The 20,489-nt window shown below is 42.6% G+C and overlaps 1 protein-coding gene across 1 annotated transcript in view; it reads right to left on the reverse strand.

Annotated features, from left to right (window-relative positions):
• Nucleotides 1–20,489, reverse strand: part of PKHD1 (PKHD1 ciliary IPT domain containing fibrocystin/polyductin) — a 265,495-nt gene that overhangs the window by 90,612 nt on the left and 154,394 nt on the right. The window contains exons 48-51 of the mRNA XM_071742174.1: nucleotides 18,930–19,107; nucleotides 18,260–18,455; nucleotides 8,796–8,861; nucleotides 7,026–7,145 (exon numbers count right to left, since the gene is read on the reverse strand). Coding sequence (XP_071598275.1) covers nucleotides 7,026–7,145; nucleotides 8,796–8,861; nucleotides 18,260–18,455; nucleotides 18,930–19,107 — 560 coding nt within the window. The remainder of the gene's footprint in view (nucleotides 1–7,025; nucleotides 7,146–8,795; nucleotides 8,862–18,259; nucleotides 18,456–18,929; nucleotides 19,108–20,489) is intronic.

Consider the following 20,489-nt stretch of genomic DNA (forward strand, 5'->3'; position numbering starts at 1 on the left):
ACAGGCAGGGGATGTCCAGGGAGGGGGTTGAGTCACCATCCCTGAAGGTGTTAAATAATATGGTGTTTCAGGAGATGATTTAGTGGTGAAGGTGGTGTAGGACTGATGGCTGGACTCAATGGTCTTGAATGTCCTTTCCAACCATGATAATTCTACAATTCTATGAATGTCATTGATGGAGCACAACAGCAGCATCACTTCTTTATCCAAAAGCTCCAAGTCTGCAGCCTGAGAACTTTTTAAATGTCACTCAAGCTATCCAAGTAGGACATGAGGAGGGATGCAAATGGTGCATTACTTCCAGGTAGCTCACCACACAGAGGTGAATTCCACCCTAAAGGCCTCTCTCTAGTGCTCTTTGATGTCACTAGGAGATTCTCAGTTGTTTACACTGGAAAACAGCTCAGGCCCTTAAATTGTGGCTTCCACCTCCTTTCATTATGGAGCAGAGGGAGAGTTTCTAGGTATGGTGCATCTCTGAGTTAGTGGATGTCCCTGGAAGAATGAAAAGCAAGGTATTTCCTTAACAAAGGGCTTGATGATGTGATCTAATTGTCACTTCCATAGAAATAGCTTGCAGTAAAAAAGAATCTTCAACGACAGCTGCCAAATCCTACCCAGAGATTTGCTGCGACTTGCATTGATCTCATATGCACTTATTGTGAAGCACAGCTGTACAAAACAGGACAGATTAAGGAACACATATTTTCCAGTGGATTTTGATGGAGGAGTTAGAATGGGGCATTTGAAACAGCTTTGATGTGGAATGTAGTATCACATTTTAGGGACACATAGGAAGTGGGTCAGCTGCTTCACAGTTCTGCTTCTGCCTTATAATCATTAGTAACTGCTTTGGATGATCACGTCACAGGTAGGACAGGGAAAGTACTTTTCCCAAAACATGTGGTTAGGGGCTGACTCAAGCCATTTGGCAAGAATTTTTTTTAAAGATTTTAAAAGAAGAATTTTTCCAAGCCCTGTTTCAGTAAACATAAGCTAAACCTACTTGGACTGTACTCAGACCTGAACTCAAAAAAAGTGAGTAGGCTGTCATTAATAATAACATGTCCTAGGTTTTAACTCTGGCTTTGCAGACCTAAAGTTTCTTGTGTTCAAGAGAGGAAATTTTTGCACCATCTAGTGTCCTGGGTCTACTTGCAGATTTGTTTCTCTTCTACATATTTGTTGTGACTTTATCCCTCTAATTTGATCATCCCATCTCTTCATTTCCCATTTTTTTCTTCTTTCTCTCTGGACATTAGTAAAGGACACACTGAAAGCTCAAGGACTATCCCAAGTACTGCACCAACCCACAGTTACTCCAAACCCTTAATCTCAAAAGAAATTCCCTGCATCCTTGTGTTGAAGCATCTTTCAAACATGCAAAATTTTCACAGAATTCAGATGTAATAAGTCCCTACAGTGCAAGTGCAATCTATTTTTTTTCCCCTAAATCTCACATTGTTAGTGCCTGATAAATTTTTACAGGCATGAAGAAACTCCTCTCTATAATCTCTTTATAGGACAGGTAGAGTTCTATGCCCTGCAGAGCTGAGAAGTGAAGGCACAGTATGTGAGGATATGAAACAGGGAAGAGAATAAGGAGGAAGGTGTTGTTAAAATGATACCTCTCAGACAGAAGGGGAATCTGGTTTGTGAAATCACAGCTCGAGAATGTGGCAAAAAGTTTCAGTTGACAAAGGCCGTAAGTATATTCATCAAACACAGACTGAAACATTTTTACAAGAAGAAGTGCTCCTAGGCATACCATTTATATGTCAAGTTTCAGTCTAGAACAGATATTTTTGCTGACTTGCACATCCTCCTAAAAAAGGTTTTGTGAAGGAAATGCTGACTGCTCTGTAACTGCAGCATCATGTATGTGAGCCTTGAAACACAGGAATGTGAAACCTCTCATCAGAGACATCTCTGCAAACCTGTGGTTTCCTCAGTTTAAAAGAATAGCACTCTGGGGTGTGATGCTTGGGGTGTGAAGTCCTCAGAGGGTGAAATGTTGCTCTGTAGAAACGAAAGAAAACTCCTTTGAGCAAAAAGAGTCCTTCTACACTTGGGGAGAAAAGCAAACAGATTCAGAGCAGAATTCCTTCCATGGTCTTTACAGAATACACTCATTTATCTAGTAGAGGGATTTGATGACAAAGGGGTTAAATCATAAACTTTGGGTCACAGAACTCAAGGGATTTACCTTCAGATGAAGACAAATCAGGGTTGTTTTTCTCCCATTAAGACATTTATATATGAGCAAATAACCACTTCCAGCAAACCATAGTCTGAGCCTGAAAACAGGGCTGTGCTTTGTTATACATAGACTTCCTTCAGACAAAAGCTCACAGGTATGCCACTGCCTTAATGTTCAGATGTACAATACTGAGAAGTCACTAATGACTCCAGCAATGACACAAAATGCCTTTGATCAGCTGCCTCACTGTATAAAACACCATAGCATGCCATTGAATGGAAATCAGGCACAACAGAAGAGCTATTATATGAGATACAGTACTTGAGCATTCATCTCTTCAAACAGCAGAAGTTCAAAGAAAATCAAAATCAGAAAATGAAAAACAGAGTGAATTCCACCACTGGAAAAGAAAAAAAAAATAGAAATAAAAAATAAAAAAATTTAAAAGAGAGAAATTGCCAGAGGGTACATGATATCATATCAATACCCTTCAAAACAACATTCCATTGCCTGGAATTATAACCCATTCTCCTTCTGCTCAGAGCTTGCTGCATCAGGATTGTGTCACACTGAAAACCATAAAGCAAAGCCCTGAAAATCCAAGGGCCTGAGAAACTAATGCCAGTGCTGGCCACCAGAATGGCATGACTAAACTCATCCAGCTTGTTTTTCAAGGTGGTGGGACTGCTGAAGCCTGATACATTCAGGAGATCCTCATGGGATGACTGCGGCTCTGAAGGATGAACCTCCAGAGATAAAAGCACAAGTTGTTGAAGCCTGAGCTAAAGATTTCCAGCTGGGGCTGGCAGAGGATTACAGGACCATAGAATTATAAAATCATAGAATTTTCAGGGTTGGAAGGGACTTTAAAGATCATCTAGTCCCAACCCCCCTGCCATGTGCAGGGACGTTTCATCCTGCTCAGGCAACAACTTGCACTCTAGTTTTAGGCAACCTTTCTTCTCTTGGCCCCTCAGTTCCTTATAGGCAGAGGACATTCCTGTCCATGGCATGACTCAGATCATGTGGAATAACCCAACCTGTGTCCTGCTGCCTTCCAACCAGTAGACACCAGTATGCTAGAAAGAATCCCTGTATCACATCCTTCATGTGCAGCACAGATATTCCCTGGTTAAACTGTCCAAACCATCACTACCCTGAGTTTGGGAGATGTTACTTCTGACCCCAGAGGCTGTGTGATCATGCTGCATAGCACCAAGGGCTCAGCTAATGAGCTTTGCCTCTCAGGTGAGCTAATTAGTTCTGGTACAGCAGCACGCTGATGCAGCAGTATAGTTTCCAGCCCTAGAATTAGCTGGGTTGGGCTGGGCTGTGGGCAGCAATCTGCAATGCTCCAGGCAGAGCTGAGTCAGGAAGGACCTTGTGATATGTGTCAAAATCTCATGTGGCAACTAAAATGAGTCAATTTATTAAGAGGGTTGTACACACCTTTTCAGGAAGCACGGAGTTTTAGTCAGAGGTGAGTTTTCATGACAACCTCAGCATCTGGTTTGCACTCTCATACTTTAAACAACTCCAAATCCTTAGCCACAACTATTTATTTCTTTATTTGACTTTCTGATTTTTGTCATCTACCTACTGTGAGCACCTGATCACAATCTCCATAATGACCTCACTGTGAGTGTAGAGGCTTAACTACCAGTGGTACCAGTGGTCCCTTTGTGCCTCTTCATACCAGCATCTGACACATGATTTTGAAGGTTGAAATGATCATAGAATCATAGAATCGGCTGGGTTGGAAGGGACCTCAGAGATCATCAAGTCCAACCCTTGATCCACTCCCGCTGCAGTTCCCAGCCCATGGCACTGAGTGCCACATCCAGTCTCTTTTTAAATATCTCCAGGGATGGAGAATCCACCCCTTCCCTGGGCAGCCCATTCCAATGTCTGATCACCCTCTCCATAAAGAAATTCTTTCTAATGTCCAACCTAAACCTCCCCTGGCACAACTTGAGACCTCTTGTGCCCTCTTGTCTTGCTGAGAGTTGCCTGGGAAAAGAGCCCAACCCCCCCCTGGCTCCAACCTCCTTTCAGGGAGTTGGAGAGAGTGATGAGGTCTCCCCTGAGCCTCCTCTTCTCCAGCCTCAACACCCCCAGCTCCCTCAGCCTCTCCTCATAGGATCTGTGCTCGAGTCCCTTCACCAGCCCAGTTGCCTCCTTTGGACCTGCTCCAGCACCTCAATCTCCTTCCTGAGCTGAGGGGCCCAGAACTGGACACAGGACTCAAGCTGTGGCCTCCCCAGGGCTGAGCACAGGGGCAGAATCCCTTCCCTGGACCTGCTGGCCACGCTCTTCCTGACACAGCCCAGGATGCCATTGGCCTTCTTGGCCACCTGGGCACACTGCTGGCTCATGTCCAGCTTCCTGTCAATCCAGACTCCCAGGTCCCTCTCTGTCTGGCTGCTCTCAGCCACTCTGTGCCCAGCCTGGAGATCCCCATGGGGTTGTTGTGGCCAAAGTGCAGGACCCGGCACTTGGCCTTGTTGAACCTCATCCCATTGGAATCAGCCCAACTCTCCAGTCTGTCCAGGTCGCTCTGATCTGTTCTTTTGACAGTCATGAACTGACTCTGGTGATCTGGTTATAATCTGTTACACAAAAACTTGAAACCAATGATCTGGTGTTGTCTCTGGCCTTTTTCTCAGAGAGTTATGAAGGATTCAATAAGCAATGCTGTGCAAAAGCCAACCATGGGAAGAGGACCTAAAAGTCCCAGTGTTTAATGATGCAAAAGGGGTCAGATACCGTGGAGGTGAGAATGAAGTGGGAAACTGAGAGACAGGACAGAAAGGACATTTTCAGTGTTTCTGAATGGCAAGCAGACACATGTTCAACATGAACTACTGGAGCAGCTGAAGTAATGCTTCAGCTGCTTATGAAACAAGAGGAAGAGGTAAATCCAGTGTTTCAGGTGTTGCACTTGGACGTTGGGGGTTAATCCCCTGTTCTTGGACAGTTTCCCACTGGTAAAACCTTTATGTGGATGTTAGGATTGCTTGTACTTCCAGGGGAAATACATGAAGAACTTCAGAGCATGGTTCAGAGGACATCCTCTAACTGCAAACTAGGTTTGTCTCTCAGGTGCTCCTGAACATGTTTTGGAGAAATGAAGTTCAGGCCTCAATTTATAGCACCTGAACTGAGCTGCCTGGTGGCAGCTAGGTGTCTCAGCTCCCACCATAATAAATCTGCTCAGGCATTTAGTACTACCTAAAATGCCCTTGGAATTTTATCCACTGGAAAACTATCACACAGGACTGGTAAATATGACATAGGGGACACGTGTGAGCATCTAGGGCTTTATCTGACAGAGCAGAATGCTCCTGGAATACCTCAACAAAACCAGATAGCTGCATATAAGCAAGTGAGCTGAGCCCTGAAGCAATCACTGAAACCTGAAGGAGAAGTCAAATCACTCTAGATATCCACATTTGGTCACCTCAGAAAGTCTTCTTGCTCTGCTAACTACTGATGAGGATCTGATTAAGATGCCTAAATCTGTGCAGTCACTGCTACCCTACGTGTACATAGGACATAGAACCTCCAGATCAGCTAACAACTGGAGAGACTTTTCTGTCCCTCCTCTGGCCTCTGATTTTACAAACAATCACATTTATGCATTAAAGCTGGTGAGATGGCAGAATTGAAAAAAAAACAAAACACCAAAACCCACATTGTACTTGTTTCATAAGAAATAGGGACCTAATCAGAAAATAGAAATTATCTACTCCTCAGTTTAACGTAAGTTCCCCCCAAAATGAAGAAAAGTATTACTTCAAACAACATGCATTTTTTCATAACATTTGTAAGAAAATTGAGGATTAAACTCAATATTCATAGAAAGTTGAACACTGTTCCTAATTTAACCTCAAATATGACTTTTAATTCACAGGACAAAGAAGTCTTAACTATGACTGAGCCTCCATGCCAAATGCCAACACAAAGCAGCAGAAACTTCCTTCCATAAAGACTTCATAAACCATGACCAGGTGGAAGATGAAGTGACAAAGAGCAGTGTTATCCCCATACCCAGAAGTGGGGCTGTGGTAGGCAGCAAATGAGGAGAAGCCAGCACCATGTCCCAGAGTATGTCAGATATGTACCACGCAGTATTCAGAAGATCACACAATAATTACATCTGGAAGGAAGCTCAGGAGATTATTTAGTTCAGCTTTCTAGTCAGAACAGGGTCAGCTACTAGGTAAAATGATTATCACAAGTTTTCTCCTCCAGATTTCATTGCAAGTTGCTTGATATTTTTGCTGGCTTGAAAACTGAGCTGGGATTTAAATGTAACTCAAGCCTGAGGTTGAAAGAAATTTAGAGGCCAAAACATCTAGGAAGTGTCCACAACAAATGGCTTGAGAGGTTATCAATTGTAGTGAGAATTGAAACAGGAAAATTAATGGAAGGTGGTTTAATTGTGGAAACATAAAATACACATCTTGTACAAAACTCAGAGAGGTGTGTCAAGAGGTGAGCTCTTTGGGAGCACTGATTTTCTGTCTTGCAAATTCTCTGCTCTGGAATCAAAGTCCCTGCACATAACTGAGACTGAATATCAGGATGAGTAAGTGTGGGTGGGTGTGTTTGCGTGCATGTGTAAATAGAAAAAGATTATTCAGTTCCAAAATTCACATTTTTGTACTGTAGCCACAGGTGATGAGGAGCAGAAGTGGTGTCCTGCACACACTACAACAGCCACTAGTGAAAAGGAGTCTGTGTTGCAACACAAATACATCTTCTAATGTAGACAGACTCCAGCACCTCTACGGAAATCAACCCCCTTTCCTTCCTTACTCACTGGGTAAGATGATGACGTCTTCCCCAGGGCCTGGGATGCTGCAGTTGAACCCACCCCAGCCTTTTTCCACATTGCTCCATGTCTCTGGGTGTGACCATTTCAAGACAGCATCAGAAGGAGCTACAAAACAGGACATGCAAAGAGAAAATTATCATCTTCAGTAACTGGGAGAATTACCATTTCTTTGATAGCCAAGCATCTGTGGCATTAGCATCCTCCTCCTGTCATTGATAAGCAATGCTAACTGCACTTTGTTATCTTCCATGCATAAAGGAAGCTGTCTGATGGAAAAAAAGTTCTCTTCCAGGACTATGATTTTAGAGTTAAAGTGCAGGGAGATAACTGCAAAACCAGATTCAGGTTCTTTGGGACTCAAAAGAAGAGCAACTTTTGAGGTTTTTCATACCTAGGTTATGCCTTATGAATATGCTTCACAGCAACTGCTTTAATTAAGATAAATAAATGAAAATGAAAACCATTCACCTGTGTTTGTTGGCAAAACCAGATGGTAGGCAAAACCAGATGATCTAACTGGTTAGTTACCAGTTAGAATGGTAACTAACCCTGTTAGAAAAGTGCCAGCTCTCCTCATGCATTTTTATTCCCCCAGTGCTCCCAAAAGCATTTTGCATTCTCAGGATAGGGGTATTTTTATACTCTCCCAAAGTATGAAAGATTTTAAAAAATGAGTGTTCAACTCTCCCAAACTTTTTAGCCCTCAGGAAAGCCAGAATCTGCAAGGGTTAATGAAGAACTGCTTTGAAAAAACAGTTTGGCTGAGCCACATCAACTCCTGCCTATTCCCCAAAGATTTGGTTTTGGGCTCAACCCAAAAAGAAGCTTCTGAGCCTCAGAATCAGGAAAGTATTGCGAAAAATTCAGTTCACAACATGTAGGTGCTTCACTTGCACTTGTATTTTAGATGGCTAATGAGCCAATCTTTGTAAATTAATCACCTTGGTTTGTTCTGCCATCAAGGAAGGAAAGCCTTGGGGGAAAAGCCTGAACATTAAGTTCAGTCAGCATTAAACTAAGGCAAGCAGGGCCTCCCTCTGGAGGCTTCAACAAGCACCTACCTCTGTCTTACCACTCTAAAGAAAATTCTGGCATTTATTTTTTCTTCTGGAGGGCTTCATTAGGTATTGAAAATGCAGGGGGGAGATCATGCCTAAGTGAGGAGAGGGAGATCCAGCTGGGTGACATATTGGAGATAGAAAATCCCTCCATGACCAGCACAGGGAAACAGAGAAACTAAAGCAATGTGGAGCTCCTTAAGGCTGGGTCCATCTTCCCATTACTTGTTTGCTCAGCAAAAACATCTCTAAACTCCATTGCTAAATAAATTGTTATTGTTTTTTAATATGCAATAAGGCAGCTGTACAGCTCAGACCAATCTTTGAAGGTCTCCATTTTCTCTGGTGTATTTTTCTGTCTGACTCAACATGTAACTGTGTAGTAATGTCAGATTATTACACTAAGATGTAACTGTGGGGCACTAAGTAGTCTTACATTCTCAATGACCTTTCTGAGCTTGTATGGTATTTGTTAATGAAAATTTACAGTCTTTTATGCTGTGAAATCACACATTTATCATGAGCAATGGTAGATATGGTTCAATCAGATGCTTAAAGTAATACCAAGAACCCCAGTTGGGTTGGGAGATGTACAAAATATTGAAGTGGGAAGTAGCAACCTATTTCTGGAAAAAGAAGTAAAAAGGAAATGGTGTGACTCCCAGTCCTTGCCTTTCAGATACAGACTGTCACTCACCTGGGGTAGGTAAAGCCACTTTTTCCTTCTCTTTCAGTGTGACCTCAATCAAGTCATCTCCTGTGACTGAAGACAGATAATTATAGGGAGTTATAGCAAGGCCTTACAAATTAACAACAACAAAAAAATAGCACAGTGAATCAATTGCTACATATGGTCTTCTGAGAACATTTTACATTTCTAGCAAAAAAAAAAAAATTAGAACAACTATAGATGTTTTCTAAGCACTTTTTGGGTTGTTTTGCACTTTGTGAAAGGATAAAACCAACACATTTGAATTTACAGATGCGGAGGGTCTCAAGACAACTCATTAGAAACAGCTAAAAGAAAACATTCAACAATCAGAAATTCTAGGCTGGAACATGAATCTCATTTATCCCACTATAAATCCACAGCAGTTCCACTAAGACAAGTGATATTACACCATCGAATGCATAATGTATTAACTGGCTCAAACAGAGAATTAAAGCTTTTGTTTTGTAGTTTGGTTTTGAATTTTTCACACACTCCCCCACCTCCCCAGATCTGGTATCTGAAGGAGATGCTTTAATTAGTCAGACTTTATAGGCTGGAGACAGGGACTCTGTGTTCTCTACTGTGAAAAGAGGTCAGAAGCAATTATCACAGTTGTAACCTTTGTGCCAATATATTGTCAGCAGGAGAAGAGCCAGGATAATGAAAATGAAACTAAGAGGGGAAGGAGAAAAATGCTTCAGACCCAGCTAAAAAAAAACCTCCTCTTCACCTCCAGTGGCATATAAAGGCATTTCCTTTCACTGACCAGACTGGAACAATCCCAGGTTCAATTAGAAACCCTCTGACTAACATAGATCTCCTGTCCACTGCCCGATTCCTTACAATGACCCCAAAATGTCATCAGAAGTTTTTTGAGGCAGTAGAAGAATTGTATAAATGAAGCCATTGTCAGAACTTTCCTCAGTTCCAGAACCCATCAGGAACTTCCCGACGTGTCTATCAACCCACCCATGGGATTTCCTTCCATATTGTAATTTACTTATTTTATCTTTAAACAAGTCTCTGTACTTTTAAATTGTGAGAACCAGCCTTCCCTACCTCCCTCCTTTTCTCCCAGTGCAGCTGAGCAAATTTAAAATAACAGAGGTTCATTAATTTTAAGTGTTCAATAAATTAGTATGAATAATCAAAAAACTTGATTCTTTCTGATAATTACTATTTGATGTCAGTTGAAAGCACTCGATTGAGTTAGCAGCATATGCTCCTATGCCAAATGAGGCTTCCATAATTAAATAGAAACTGATTCCATGAGGTTTTTCTCATGTCTGATTAATTAGTAATCAGGTGCCTCAGCCCAGTTCTTCAGTGACACCTTCTCTCCCAATGGTACCTCTGATCTGATCCACGGATCAGTCAAGTCAGTCTGTCCCAAATTAACTCACACTGTACAGCATCCTGTCTTTCTTTGACCACAAGGTGAACCTTTAAGGAGAAAGAATGACTAATTTAAAGTCTTTGACACAAAGATCTTGTGGCTTTTAAACAATTCTCTTCTGTACTCCTGTGGTGATGGTGGCAGACTTTCTCTTCTCACAACAGGGCGAATTAGTCAAAGTTTTACATCAGTCTTAGGAAGAGTGAGAGAACCAAGCCCTAGTACTATTCTTTTTTTTTCATTGATACATTTTTTCAGGTTTGCTGGGGTTTTTTACTTAATTTTTCAGGCACTACAATGTAATAATCTAATTAAGGATGTTTGCCTTGTTCAGAGAAAAGCCGTTCTAATTAAATTCTGAGACATAGAGCTTGATCAATATTCTATATAGGACAGAATAATAGAATCATCATGGTTGGAAAGGACCTTCAAGATCGTTGAGTCCAACCAATATAGACCCCATAAAGGGGTTCAGTTCCCTTACACAGCAGAGAAAGAGATTTTTAAGACTTAACTCAGTACAGTCACATCCTGGGTCACAGTAAGGATGAAAGTTCCCCACATTTGCAGTGCTATCCAACCACAGACCATGACAAGTCAAACCATTATAAGCCATTTATACCCTCACCATGAGTGAAGGAAGAGGAGGCTGCATTCTCCAAAGCCCTGCAACTTGCACCATTATTTATCTTGATGGGATGTAAAGTGCAGTGGCTGTGAATCAGTTGTATTTTGCTACCAGTTCCCACAAATACTCTTCAAAATTGATCCAAAAAAGCAGAAATTCAGGCTTTGGGAATAAACAAGACTACAGTGACAAAAGTCCTCCTGGTTGTTTTGTTTTCCTGCTGACCACGTTATCTTTGTTTCTGTACAGGACAGGAAGAGACACGGGAAAATGCAGACAAAGGACACCATTAGTAAACATTGAATTAAGGTGAATCTTCACAAAATGGAGTTGTGAGGCTCCAGGGTTTGGTTGTAGAAAACCTTTATAAGGCTCATCAATTCTCTGTCTTATTACAGCTCTTCCTGGCTGCTTTATGTCATAAATATAGGCCTTCTTGATGGTACTTCTGGTAACTTTTTTCTGGTTCAGGGCTTCTTGAGTGAACATGAAGGAGGAGCAACTTAGTCTTTTATCAGCTTTGTGGTGATGGGAAATTTTGCCTGTGGATATTAGGAAGGACTGAAACAAGGATAAATGGCTCCAATAGCCTGACTTACAAATAACAAGCAACTCCATGCTATTTAGCATCAATTGGGCTAACATACATCACAGGGAAATCAAAACTTTTAGACAGCACAATCAACAACACAGTGAGACACACCTTTAGAAACTGGAGAACCTGGGGTAGGATATTTTGTCATCCTCAACCAGGATCTGTTATAGGAGGTGCACAGAAATACGGTCCCAAGGGGACACTGCAATGAGGAGGTGGTAAAAAATAAAACGGAAAGAAAACCATATATTTGGGCTAATGAACACAGATTCTTGCTTACAGCAGATTAATATCTGCAGAAGCAGAGGTGAAAGCATGAAATTCCTCCTGCAGAGATCAAGTAGTTGGAAGAGCATCCCTGACAGGCTTAGAAGAACATTTCATCATCTTATTTCTGTGACTGCTACACTCTCTGGTCTCTCTGCTGCCACCCAGGCCAGAAGGGCAGGAGCTCATCTTCCAGAGGAACCTTGATTTTGCTGTTTATTACAAATTATTTCATGGAGCCACTGAGAGCCCACATCTGGTCCTCAACTGGCCTTCTGCAACAACTGATACAGGAGGAGTTTTATGTAGCTGGAAGGAAAGACTCATGCTGTACAAGTCCTCTGTAACAAATTAACTGTTTTTCAAGGTCTTTCACTTAAGTTTTTCCTTTATCTCTGAGCGATAAGGCTGCAGTGCAGAAAATATCTTTGTTTATTTATTTTCTGTATTTTAATATTAGAAATAAACATTTTTAAGGACTTGTTTTTTCCTCCTATATAAAACAATTATGGAAACCCACAGAGTGTAATAGAATTGAGATAATTCTTTAGGAATTTTGAAAAGACAGTGAGTGTAACTAATTTTTATTTTTTTTTTAAGAACTATGGAAAATTTAAACTTGCTTCTGACACAGCAATAATCTGTGGTTGAGCCTCAGGCCATCTTAACAACTCACACACGAGTAGCTTAAGCAAAGTCATCAGGATGACCCATCTCCACAAAAGTTGTGTCTACTGAAAAATGTGTTTGGGGTAAATAAAAAGATTGATATTCCCTTCAGTGATGGTTTCAATAAGGTTTATGTCCAACACTTCCATTTTAATTTAAAAAAATTAAATAAATTTAAAAAGAGAAATTTGGAGAAGAATAAATGCTTTGTTTCTCTTCTAAAGAAAATGGTTTAAACACTTCAATAGTGAACAAAAAGGAAACATCTCCCTGTACTTTAGCCAATTCCAGTACTGCCCAGAGACCTTAACCAGGGAGCAATACCACGCTGTGGCACCATATGCTCATATTTGTAACAGACTTAAAAAGCTCATAAAGTTATTATTGTAAGTTACACAGGATATTTCTCCTAAAAATATCCCAGGTGCCCCAATGTGATCTTTGTTTCCACCTCACTTGTTCAAATAAGTGGGTTTTCTTTTATTTCAGCATGATCATGTCACATTAAGACCACTCTCCTTAAACACAGTTGAGCCACAACCCATCAGTGGTTGGAGCCACAAACCAATTCCAGGGCCCATCAGTGACCTTTGAGGAAGTGTTTAGACATGGGGTGCCCCAGACAAAACCAGGATGATGCTATGAAGACTGAATAATGTCAAAGTAAAGGTGATGATACAGAAATGAGTAGCATGGAAGCCTGAGCTTCCTCATCTCTCCTTCATCCAGAATCCAGCAGGGACATAGGGTTATCACAGAAGTGCAGAATTGTCACAGTTGGAAAAGACCTCTGAGATCACCACATCTAACTGTCAACATCCCCCCACCCCAATAAAATATGTGCATTAATATCTGTATCACCCACTAGAGTATGTCCTGGAGTGCCTCATTCACATGGTTTTAAACACTTCCAGGGATGGTGATTCCATCACTGCCCTGGGTAGCCCATTCCCACGCTAACTACTCTCTCAGTAAAACAATTCTTCCTTAAATATGGTCTAATCCTCCCCTGGTGCAACTTCAGGCCATTTCCTCTGATCCTATCAGTATTTATTTGAGAGAAGATCTCAGCACCCACCTCCCTCCCTTCAATCTCCTTTCAGGGAGTTGTAGAGAGCTGTAGAGTTGTAGGATGTCTCCTCTCAGCATCCTCTTCTCCGAAACTAAACATTCCCACTTCCCTCAGCCTCTCCTCAGAGGATTTGTTCACCAGACCCTTCACCAGCTTGGTTTCCCTTCTCTGCCCTTCAGCCCCTCGGTGTCTTTCTTGGAGTGAGGGGCCCAGAACTGAGCACAGCACTTGAGGTGCAGCCTCACCAGTACTGAGCACAGGGGCACCATCACTCCCCTTCTCCTGCTGGCCACACCATTCCTGACACAAGCCAGGGCTGGTGGCCTTTAATGTGTCCTTCAGTGCTGATTCCTTTAAAATGATCAGAAAAAAATATTTTTCAAAGGGACTCATGGGTTGATTAGTAGGCTTCATGTATGTAGGTAGCAGTGAGTACCTTTGTTAACAGGATCATCACATCAGCATCCCACACAGCAGAAACATTCTCTGTGGCAATTATTCCTCTCCATTCAACACCCTCAGCATTGTCCAATGCCCAAGCTTAATTTACAAAACAGTGAGCAAGCGAAGCATCATGGCAACTTAACTGCTTTAATCCCCTCCATACGGTATATTTTATTGCCTTTTGTGTTAGAAAGACTTTTTTTTTGTCTCCCCCAAAGATAAACAAACACTCACACGACTCCAGGCAATTTTGCATGGAAGGAGGCATGGAGAAAACCCAAGCCTGATGCAAACTGCTGGCCAAGGTGGCTTCATTCAGCTGCCCGTGATGTTTGAATAACAATATCTTCTCGGTCGTGGGGTTTTTCCTCCCCCCTTTTCCTTCCCCCACGAGCAAAAGGCTGTGTGAATTCAGGAGCCTGCTTGTGAATGAGCTGGCATCTGATCCGTATTTACCGATGTTAATTTGGGATGTAACGCACCCCTGCCACTTCCCCACCGTTTGCCCCAAAAGACTTTCTGACCAGCACAAAAGCAGGGGGTCAAAAGTAAGTTGACCCCTGCCAGAATGTACAATTATTGGAAAGAGGCAGGACAGCAGCAGCTGTCGAAACCCCACCGGGGCAGCCAAGTGCTTCCAAAAGTCAAGAGGATGACAAATACACCCTGGCTCTCCCCTCCGCCCCGCCAGGGCCGGCGACTTTCTGCGGGAAGAATTATGGCCCTCCCGAGCAGCTGCAATAATTGTCTTCCCATTGTCCCCCAGCCACCCCCTACAAGTGCCCATTGTCGGCGTGGAGTCGAGTGATTATATGCTTGGGCTGATGCTGTTTGCACCCAGCTGCCTGGCTGCTGACACACGAGCACGGAGAGGGGGGGACCCGCGTCTGCGAGACGGGGACTCCGACATACCAGACCTTTTACATAAGTCAACCAGGAACAAATGACTCTTTATCAGCCCCTTCTCCCTTTGAAGTGGCGGCTGCTTATGGGCCCTTACAGCTTTTCCTCCTTAGCCCGAGCAAACATCCTCCTTTTGATATGCTACATGCTCATTATCTCTGCCCCATTTAATGATTTTTGATTGAAGGGTGGCAGCGCGGTTGCCAAGAGGGTAGTTAAAGAGGCTCCACGCAGTCAGGACGACAAGAAAGGCTTTCCTTGTGCAGCAGCCTAAATTTAGAGTTTCTTAACAGTGTGTTCTTGTTCTTAGCAGCAGATAAGGGCTGAGCGTGAAATTCTTAATTAAGCAGTAAATAGAGAGTGGGGTGTCAGCAGATGCAGCCTGTAGCCATGGAGACCAAGTCAGATGAAGAAGGGAGCTGAGACTCAACGCCGGCCCCGGGCTTGGGCATGACTGACAGCTGAAGAATCCGACAAAGCTTGTAAATGGGATTAATTAGTTGGCTAATTATTTCATAGAGTTAAATGTAAATAAAAAAATAAGAATTTTTTTTAAAGAATAATAATAATAATCCACCACGGCATCTTGCAGAGTTAGGTAGGAACATGTTTTGAAGGCCAGACCTTCAAGCGTTGTCCTCTCCGGGTTGGTGCATAGACTTGGGGGTTTTTAAGGCCAGAAGGGGCTATTGTGGAACCCTTCTTTGGCCTCCTATGGAGCATGACTCTGGCTTCATGAGGTTTCCAGGAACTTCTTGTAGAGCTGGGGTATATTTCTCTGAAAAGACAGCCAAGCATCATCTAAGGACCCTGAGTGATGGAAAGTCCACCACATGCCAGGAGGCTGCTCTGATGGGTAATTATCCTCAGCCTCTCAGCCTGCATAGCTGAGATTAGGAGAGAAATTAAATGGCACACCAGGGGTAGGAATCCACTCTCTTTGTTTCAGACTTTTACCCTACCAACAGCATCAGATATTAGGTACCTGACACTGAATTATTGATCTCAGTGCTATGAGAGTCCTTGCTGCAAATGTTCACAGCATGAATTATACATGTTAGGTGTTTTCATAAATTTCCCCTTGTGTACTCTAGATGATTGTTTCTCTCTGCATTAAGATGAGAAACAACAAGATCTTCCTATAATAAAAAATCTAGATGAAAGGAAGGCAAGAGAAGGACAAGAAAGTATCTGTGATGCAAGAGTGACATATGCTGGCCAGATCACTTTGTCCCAGTCTTCCCAAAAACATCACTCCCTCTACTTTCAGAAGTAGTAAGAGGTCAAGATACGTGTCATTTTCTGAGCTTCTCTGTTTATGAAAGTTCAAGTCAAGATATCCAAACTGAAAAACAGTTGACTTTCATATTTGAAGGAACAAATTGACACTCTTAGGAAACTGAAATAATTTTAAAAGTATTTTTCCTTTCAGGAGATCCCTGGCATGATCTTGGGCAAAGTTTAGACTCGACAAAGATTTTTATACTACCCAAACCATATCTTTACTTTATCTGAGCAAGGCCAGGATGTGGAACTAAGAGCCGGACCCCAATAACCTATGGGGTTGGCCAAGTTCCTGGCACAGATTTGACCCAGACCAATGCACTCACTCAGATGGTGACCATTGTGGTTTGGGAGTTAACATGGGCCAGGGATCTTTCCTAATTTGAAGCCTGGGTGCATCCAGCCTGTTTGGAGAGCTAAAATGTTAAGCTGTATGGACACAAGCTGTGCAATTCCAGTTGGCCTCAGGACCAGAAATGGATGCAGCAAGTGTGACCCTCAGACTAAGGTTAAGGTATAGGCTTCCTTGTTTCTCCTCAAAGGAACTCTGATTTTCTTTGCTAATTAAATTAAGATAGATTGTCAACCCTCATTGCAGATGTATTTGCCCCTCCCTGTACCACTGGCTGTTCTAGTTGTTCATTCCTAAGTAGATCCTCCATGAGAGAACCATTTGCATACCAAGTTATCTGTGCATAACAATAATTCATTAAAACTAAAGGATTAGATCAGTGACAAAGGTTTCAGATTCAAATTTGCAGAGAGAAAGCAAAGCAAAGTTTTGGTGATTCCTGTTTCTGCTATTAGTAATGGCTACAATCATATATGTGTAGAACTTAGGCCCTTAAAAAATCACTGGATTGAGAATGGGAATTTCAGAAAATGTATCAAATTGAGAAGAATAAATGAAGATTAACAGTATTGACAATATCAATAAGTATCAGCAAATATCTGGATTTTTTTAACAGGTGGCCACTGCACTTCATAATCTGCTGTAAAAAGCCAATTTACTCAAATTCAAAGGTGTATGACAGCTTTGTAAGTTCACAGGCACAGGAAAAATCCTTGCTCAGTAATCCTGCTGCCCTCAGTGGACTCAGACTAGATAGACTGCAAATTATTTATTAATGATACATGTGATACAGGACCAGTTGACAGTAGAGATCATCAGTGGCATTTTATGCATTTTTCTCCCCAAAACACCAATCCAAATTCAACTGATCTCACATCACCCACTATTGATATGTTCATTTGTTGATGGATCAGACTCAGATAGAACAGAGAGAGATGAGATGTGCACATTTACCTTTCTGCTTGAGCCTTTTGAATGACCTCTCATACATTGAGAGGCAGCCTTGTCTTAGGCCTTATCCATTTGGGGGATTTCATAGAATCATAGAATTGGCTGGGTTGGAAGGGACCTCAGAGATCATCAAGTCCAACCCTTGACCCACCGCTGCAGTTCCCAGCCCATGGCACTGAGTGCCACATCCAGGCTCTTTTGAAATATCTCCAGGGATGGAGAATCCACCACTTCCCTGGGCAGCCCATTCCAATGTCTGATCACCCTCTCGGTAAAGAAATTCTTTCTAATGTCCAACCTAAACCTCCCCTGGCACAACTTGAGACCTCTTGTGCCCTCTTGTCTTGCTGAGAGTTGCCTGGGAAAAGAGCCCAACCCCCCCCTGGCTCCAACCTCCTTTCAGGGAGTTGGAGAGAGTGATGAGGTCTCCCCTGAGCCTCCTCTTCTCCAGCCTCAACACCCCCAGCTCCCTCAGCCCTTCCTGACAGGACTTGTGCTGGATCCCTTCACAGCCTCCTTGCTCTTCTCTGGATCTGCTCCAGCACCTCAATCTCCTTCCTGAGCTGAGGGGCCCAGAACTGGACACAGGACTCAAGCTGTGGCCTCACCAGGGCTGAGCACAGGGGCAGAATCCCTTCCCTGGACCTGCTGGCCACGCTGTTCCTGACATAGCCCAGGATGCCATTGGCCTTCTTGGCCACCTGGGCACACTGCTGGCTCCTCTTCAGCTTCCTGGCAATCCAGACTCCCAGGTCCCTTTCTGCCTGGCTGCTCTCAGCCACTCTGTGCCCAGCCTGGAGCTCCCCATGGGGTTGTTGTGGCCAAAGTGCAGGACCCGGCACTTGGCCGTGTTGATGTCACCATTTTTTGGTACAGTACTAGACTCACCCAAATAGGTTATCTTTCTCAGCCTGCTGTCCAGATACCAGTCACAGCTCCTGTGATGACCATATGAAGGCAGTGCTTGGAGTGGCTGTCCCATCCTTGTCCCACAGGTCACCAAAACCTCAGGATGGGCAGGAATCTCCTTGTGTTCCATCAGCAAGTAACTTCCACTCCTGAAGTTGCTAAATGTCACTGAATACTAGAAGAGAGAACCAAAACAAACATGTTTGTCTCTGTGAGAAGAACTCCATGGAGTGCAGTATTTAGGGATAAAGAGGATGGTTCTCATCACAGGCAACTTATTTTTTGCAAAATGTGTGTTGGAAACATGGAAGAGAGATGTAAAAAACCATCTCTCCTCATCACCTCTAAATGTTACACAGGAACAATATTTTCTGAAAACTGTATTTTCCTGTGCCTTATTGCAGTATAATTTTTGCTGATCCCTAAGCAGAACATTGAACTTTCACCAAAGATGTCCAAAATCATCTTCGTGATCCAAGTTACTACTGAGAGCTTCAGGAAACAGGTCACCATATCTAAGCCCTGCCCATACATTATATATTTATGAGATTTTCTCAGTGCACTTTTCCTCTCTCTGCTTAGCCCAGAAAGATGAAAGCATGAATATCTCTTCCAAATATAAATTCAAAATCATCAAAAAATGTATTACCTGAAGCTGTTTGCTGACCAAAGGGTTGTCAAATGTCAAGGCATAAGTCTCTTGATCCAAAAGGAGAACCACCCATCCATAGAGGTTTGATAAAGTATCAGGGACATAATTGACTGTGGTTGTCTTATTCTTGCTGTCAGTCACAGTTAAATTATAGGGAATGGCTGGGGCTCCTTTTCTGAAGGAAAAGAATATTAATACATTTTTTCACTGAACTCTGTCATTTTGCAACCTTTCCATGCTGCTTTTCTTTGAATTGCAGTAGTTTATGCTGGTTCTCTCACAGGCCCCATTTGTGTAGTTCTTCACAAATATTGTAAGAAAAAATCTTTGCTGGAAGTGCCATAAAAAGAAAGAGAAATAGAGAGACAAAGGGTGAAGGAATAAAGAGAAGCAAAGCTTGTGCTAAGGCAGAGCAATAGCCACAGATGGGTGCCAGTTCCTAGAGACTATTTCCCCATCCATCAGACTCATGAGCTTTCAACTTTTAGGATCTCCATGAGATCTTTTCAGTTTTCTGATCACTCACTCACATTTGAATGAGTTTCATCAAGGCTGAAGGTACAAAAATCCTGTGCCCAAGTCTGTGTGAAGGATGAAGCTGGAGCTGCTGCATCCTGATGAAAGCCCTCACCAAGTGGGTGAACTGTCAGCACAGGAGTTCTTCTGACCATTCAAAATAAGAACTCAACCACCCATTTCACCAGCACTTTCCTTTCCTAATTTCTGTCCAGTCTAGTCAGAGAAAAAAATTACTGAACCGATCAAGAGTAGCAATGATATCAAGAGTGGGCATAAACACTTTGGATTTAAGGCATCTTTCTCTTCTGAAAATAGGAAACAACACTGTGAAGCTGGGATGGGTATAAACACCCAACTTGACTTCCTCTTCAGGTGCAGGATCTGTCTTTTCCCTCCACACTTTTTCCAAATTATACTAACCTGATCTTGATTATTTGGGCATCTGTCCAGAATAACCTCTTACTGCTATGACATCCAGTTTCCCCAGGATGGAAGTCTGGGTAAGGTGAAGTCCAGAGACACAGATACACTAAAGATACAGGGAAAGCTCAGATGGAAATACCCCAGATTCCAGCAAGGGTCTTACCCTGTCACCACCAGCATCTCCCATTCCTGGCCCTGCCATCACTAAGCACATTTATAGGAAAATTGGGGTTGCAGCTGCACAACTGCAACTAACAAGTTTTTTCCTGCTTTTTGCATTTTTCATATTGTTAGGGATACTTGTCCCAGGACTGGGGACCTGGTTCTAAGCTGAGGAGCAGCCTTGCTGCCTTGCCTGTACCCTGGGGCCATGATTCTGCCATCAAGATGAATGCAGCAGATTCATACATGAGGCAAAGCAGGTTGGCAGGTTCACCTTTAGACCACTTGTCACTTTTGGCATTTGAGTTGACACTAAGTTGCAAAAAAATTTAAAAAAAGCACAAAAAACTATTTTAAAAGCATATCTAAAATGATATTTCAAAATACTGGAATACTAAGCTAGAACTAGACCCCTCAGCATATTAACCAGCCCTTCAGACTGGATATGGCTTG

Source organism: Heliangelus exortis, chromosome 3 (assembly GCF_036169615.1).
Source record: "Heliangelus exortis chromosome 3, bHelExo1.hap1, whole genome shotgun sequence".
Taxonomy (NCBI): domain Eukaryota; kingdom Metazoa; phylum Chordata; class Aves; order Apodiformes; family Trochilidae; genus Heliangelus; species Heliangelus exortis.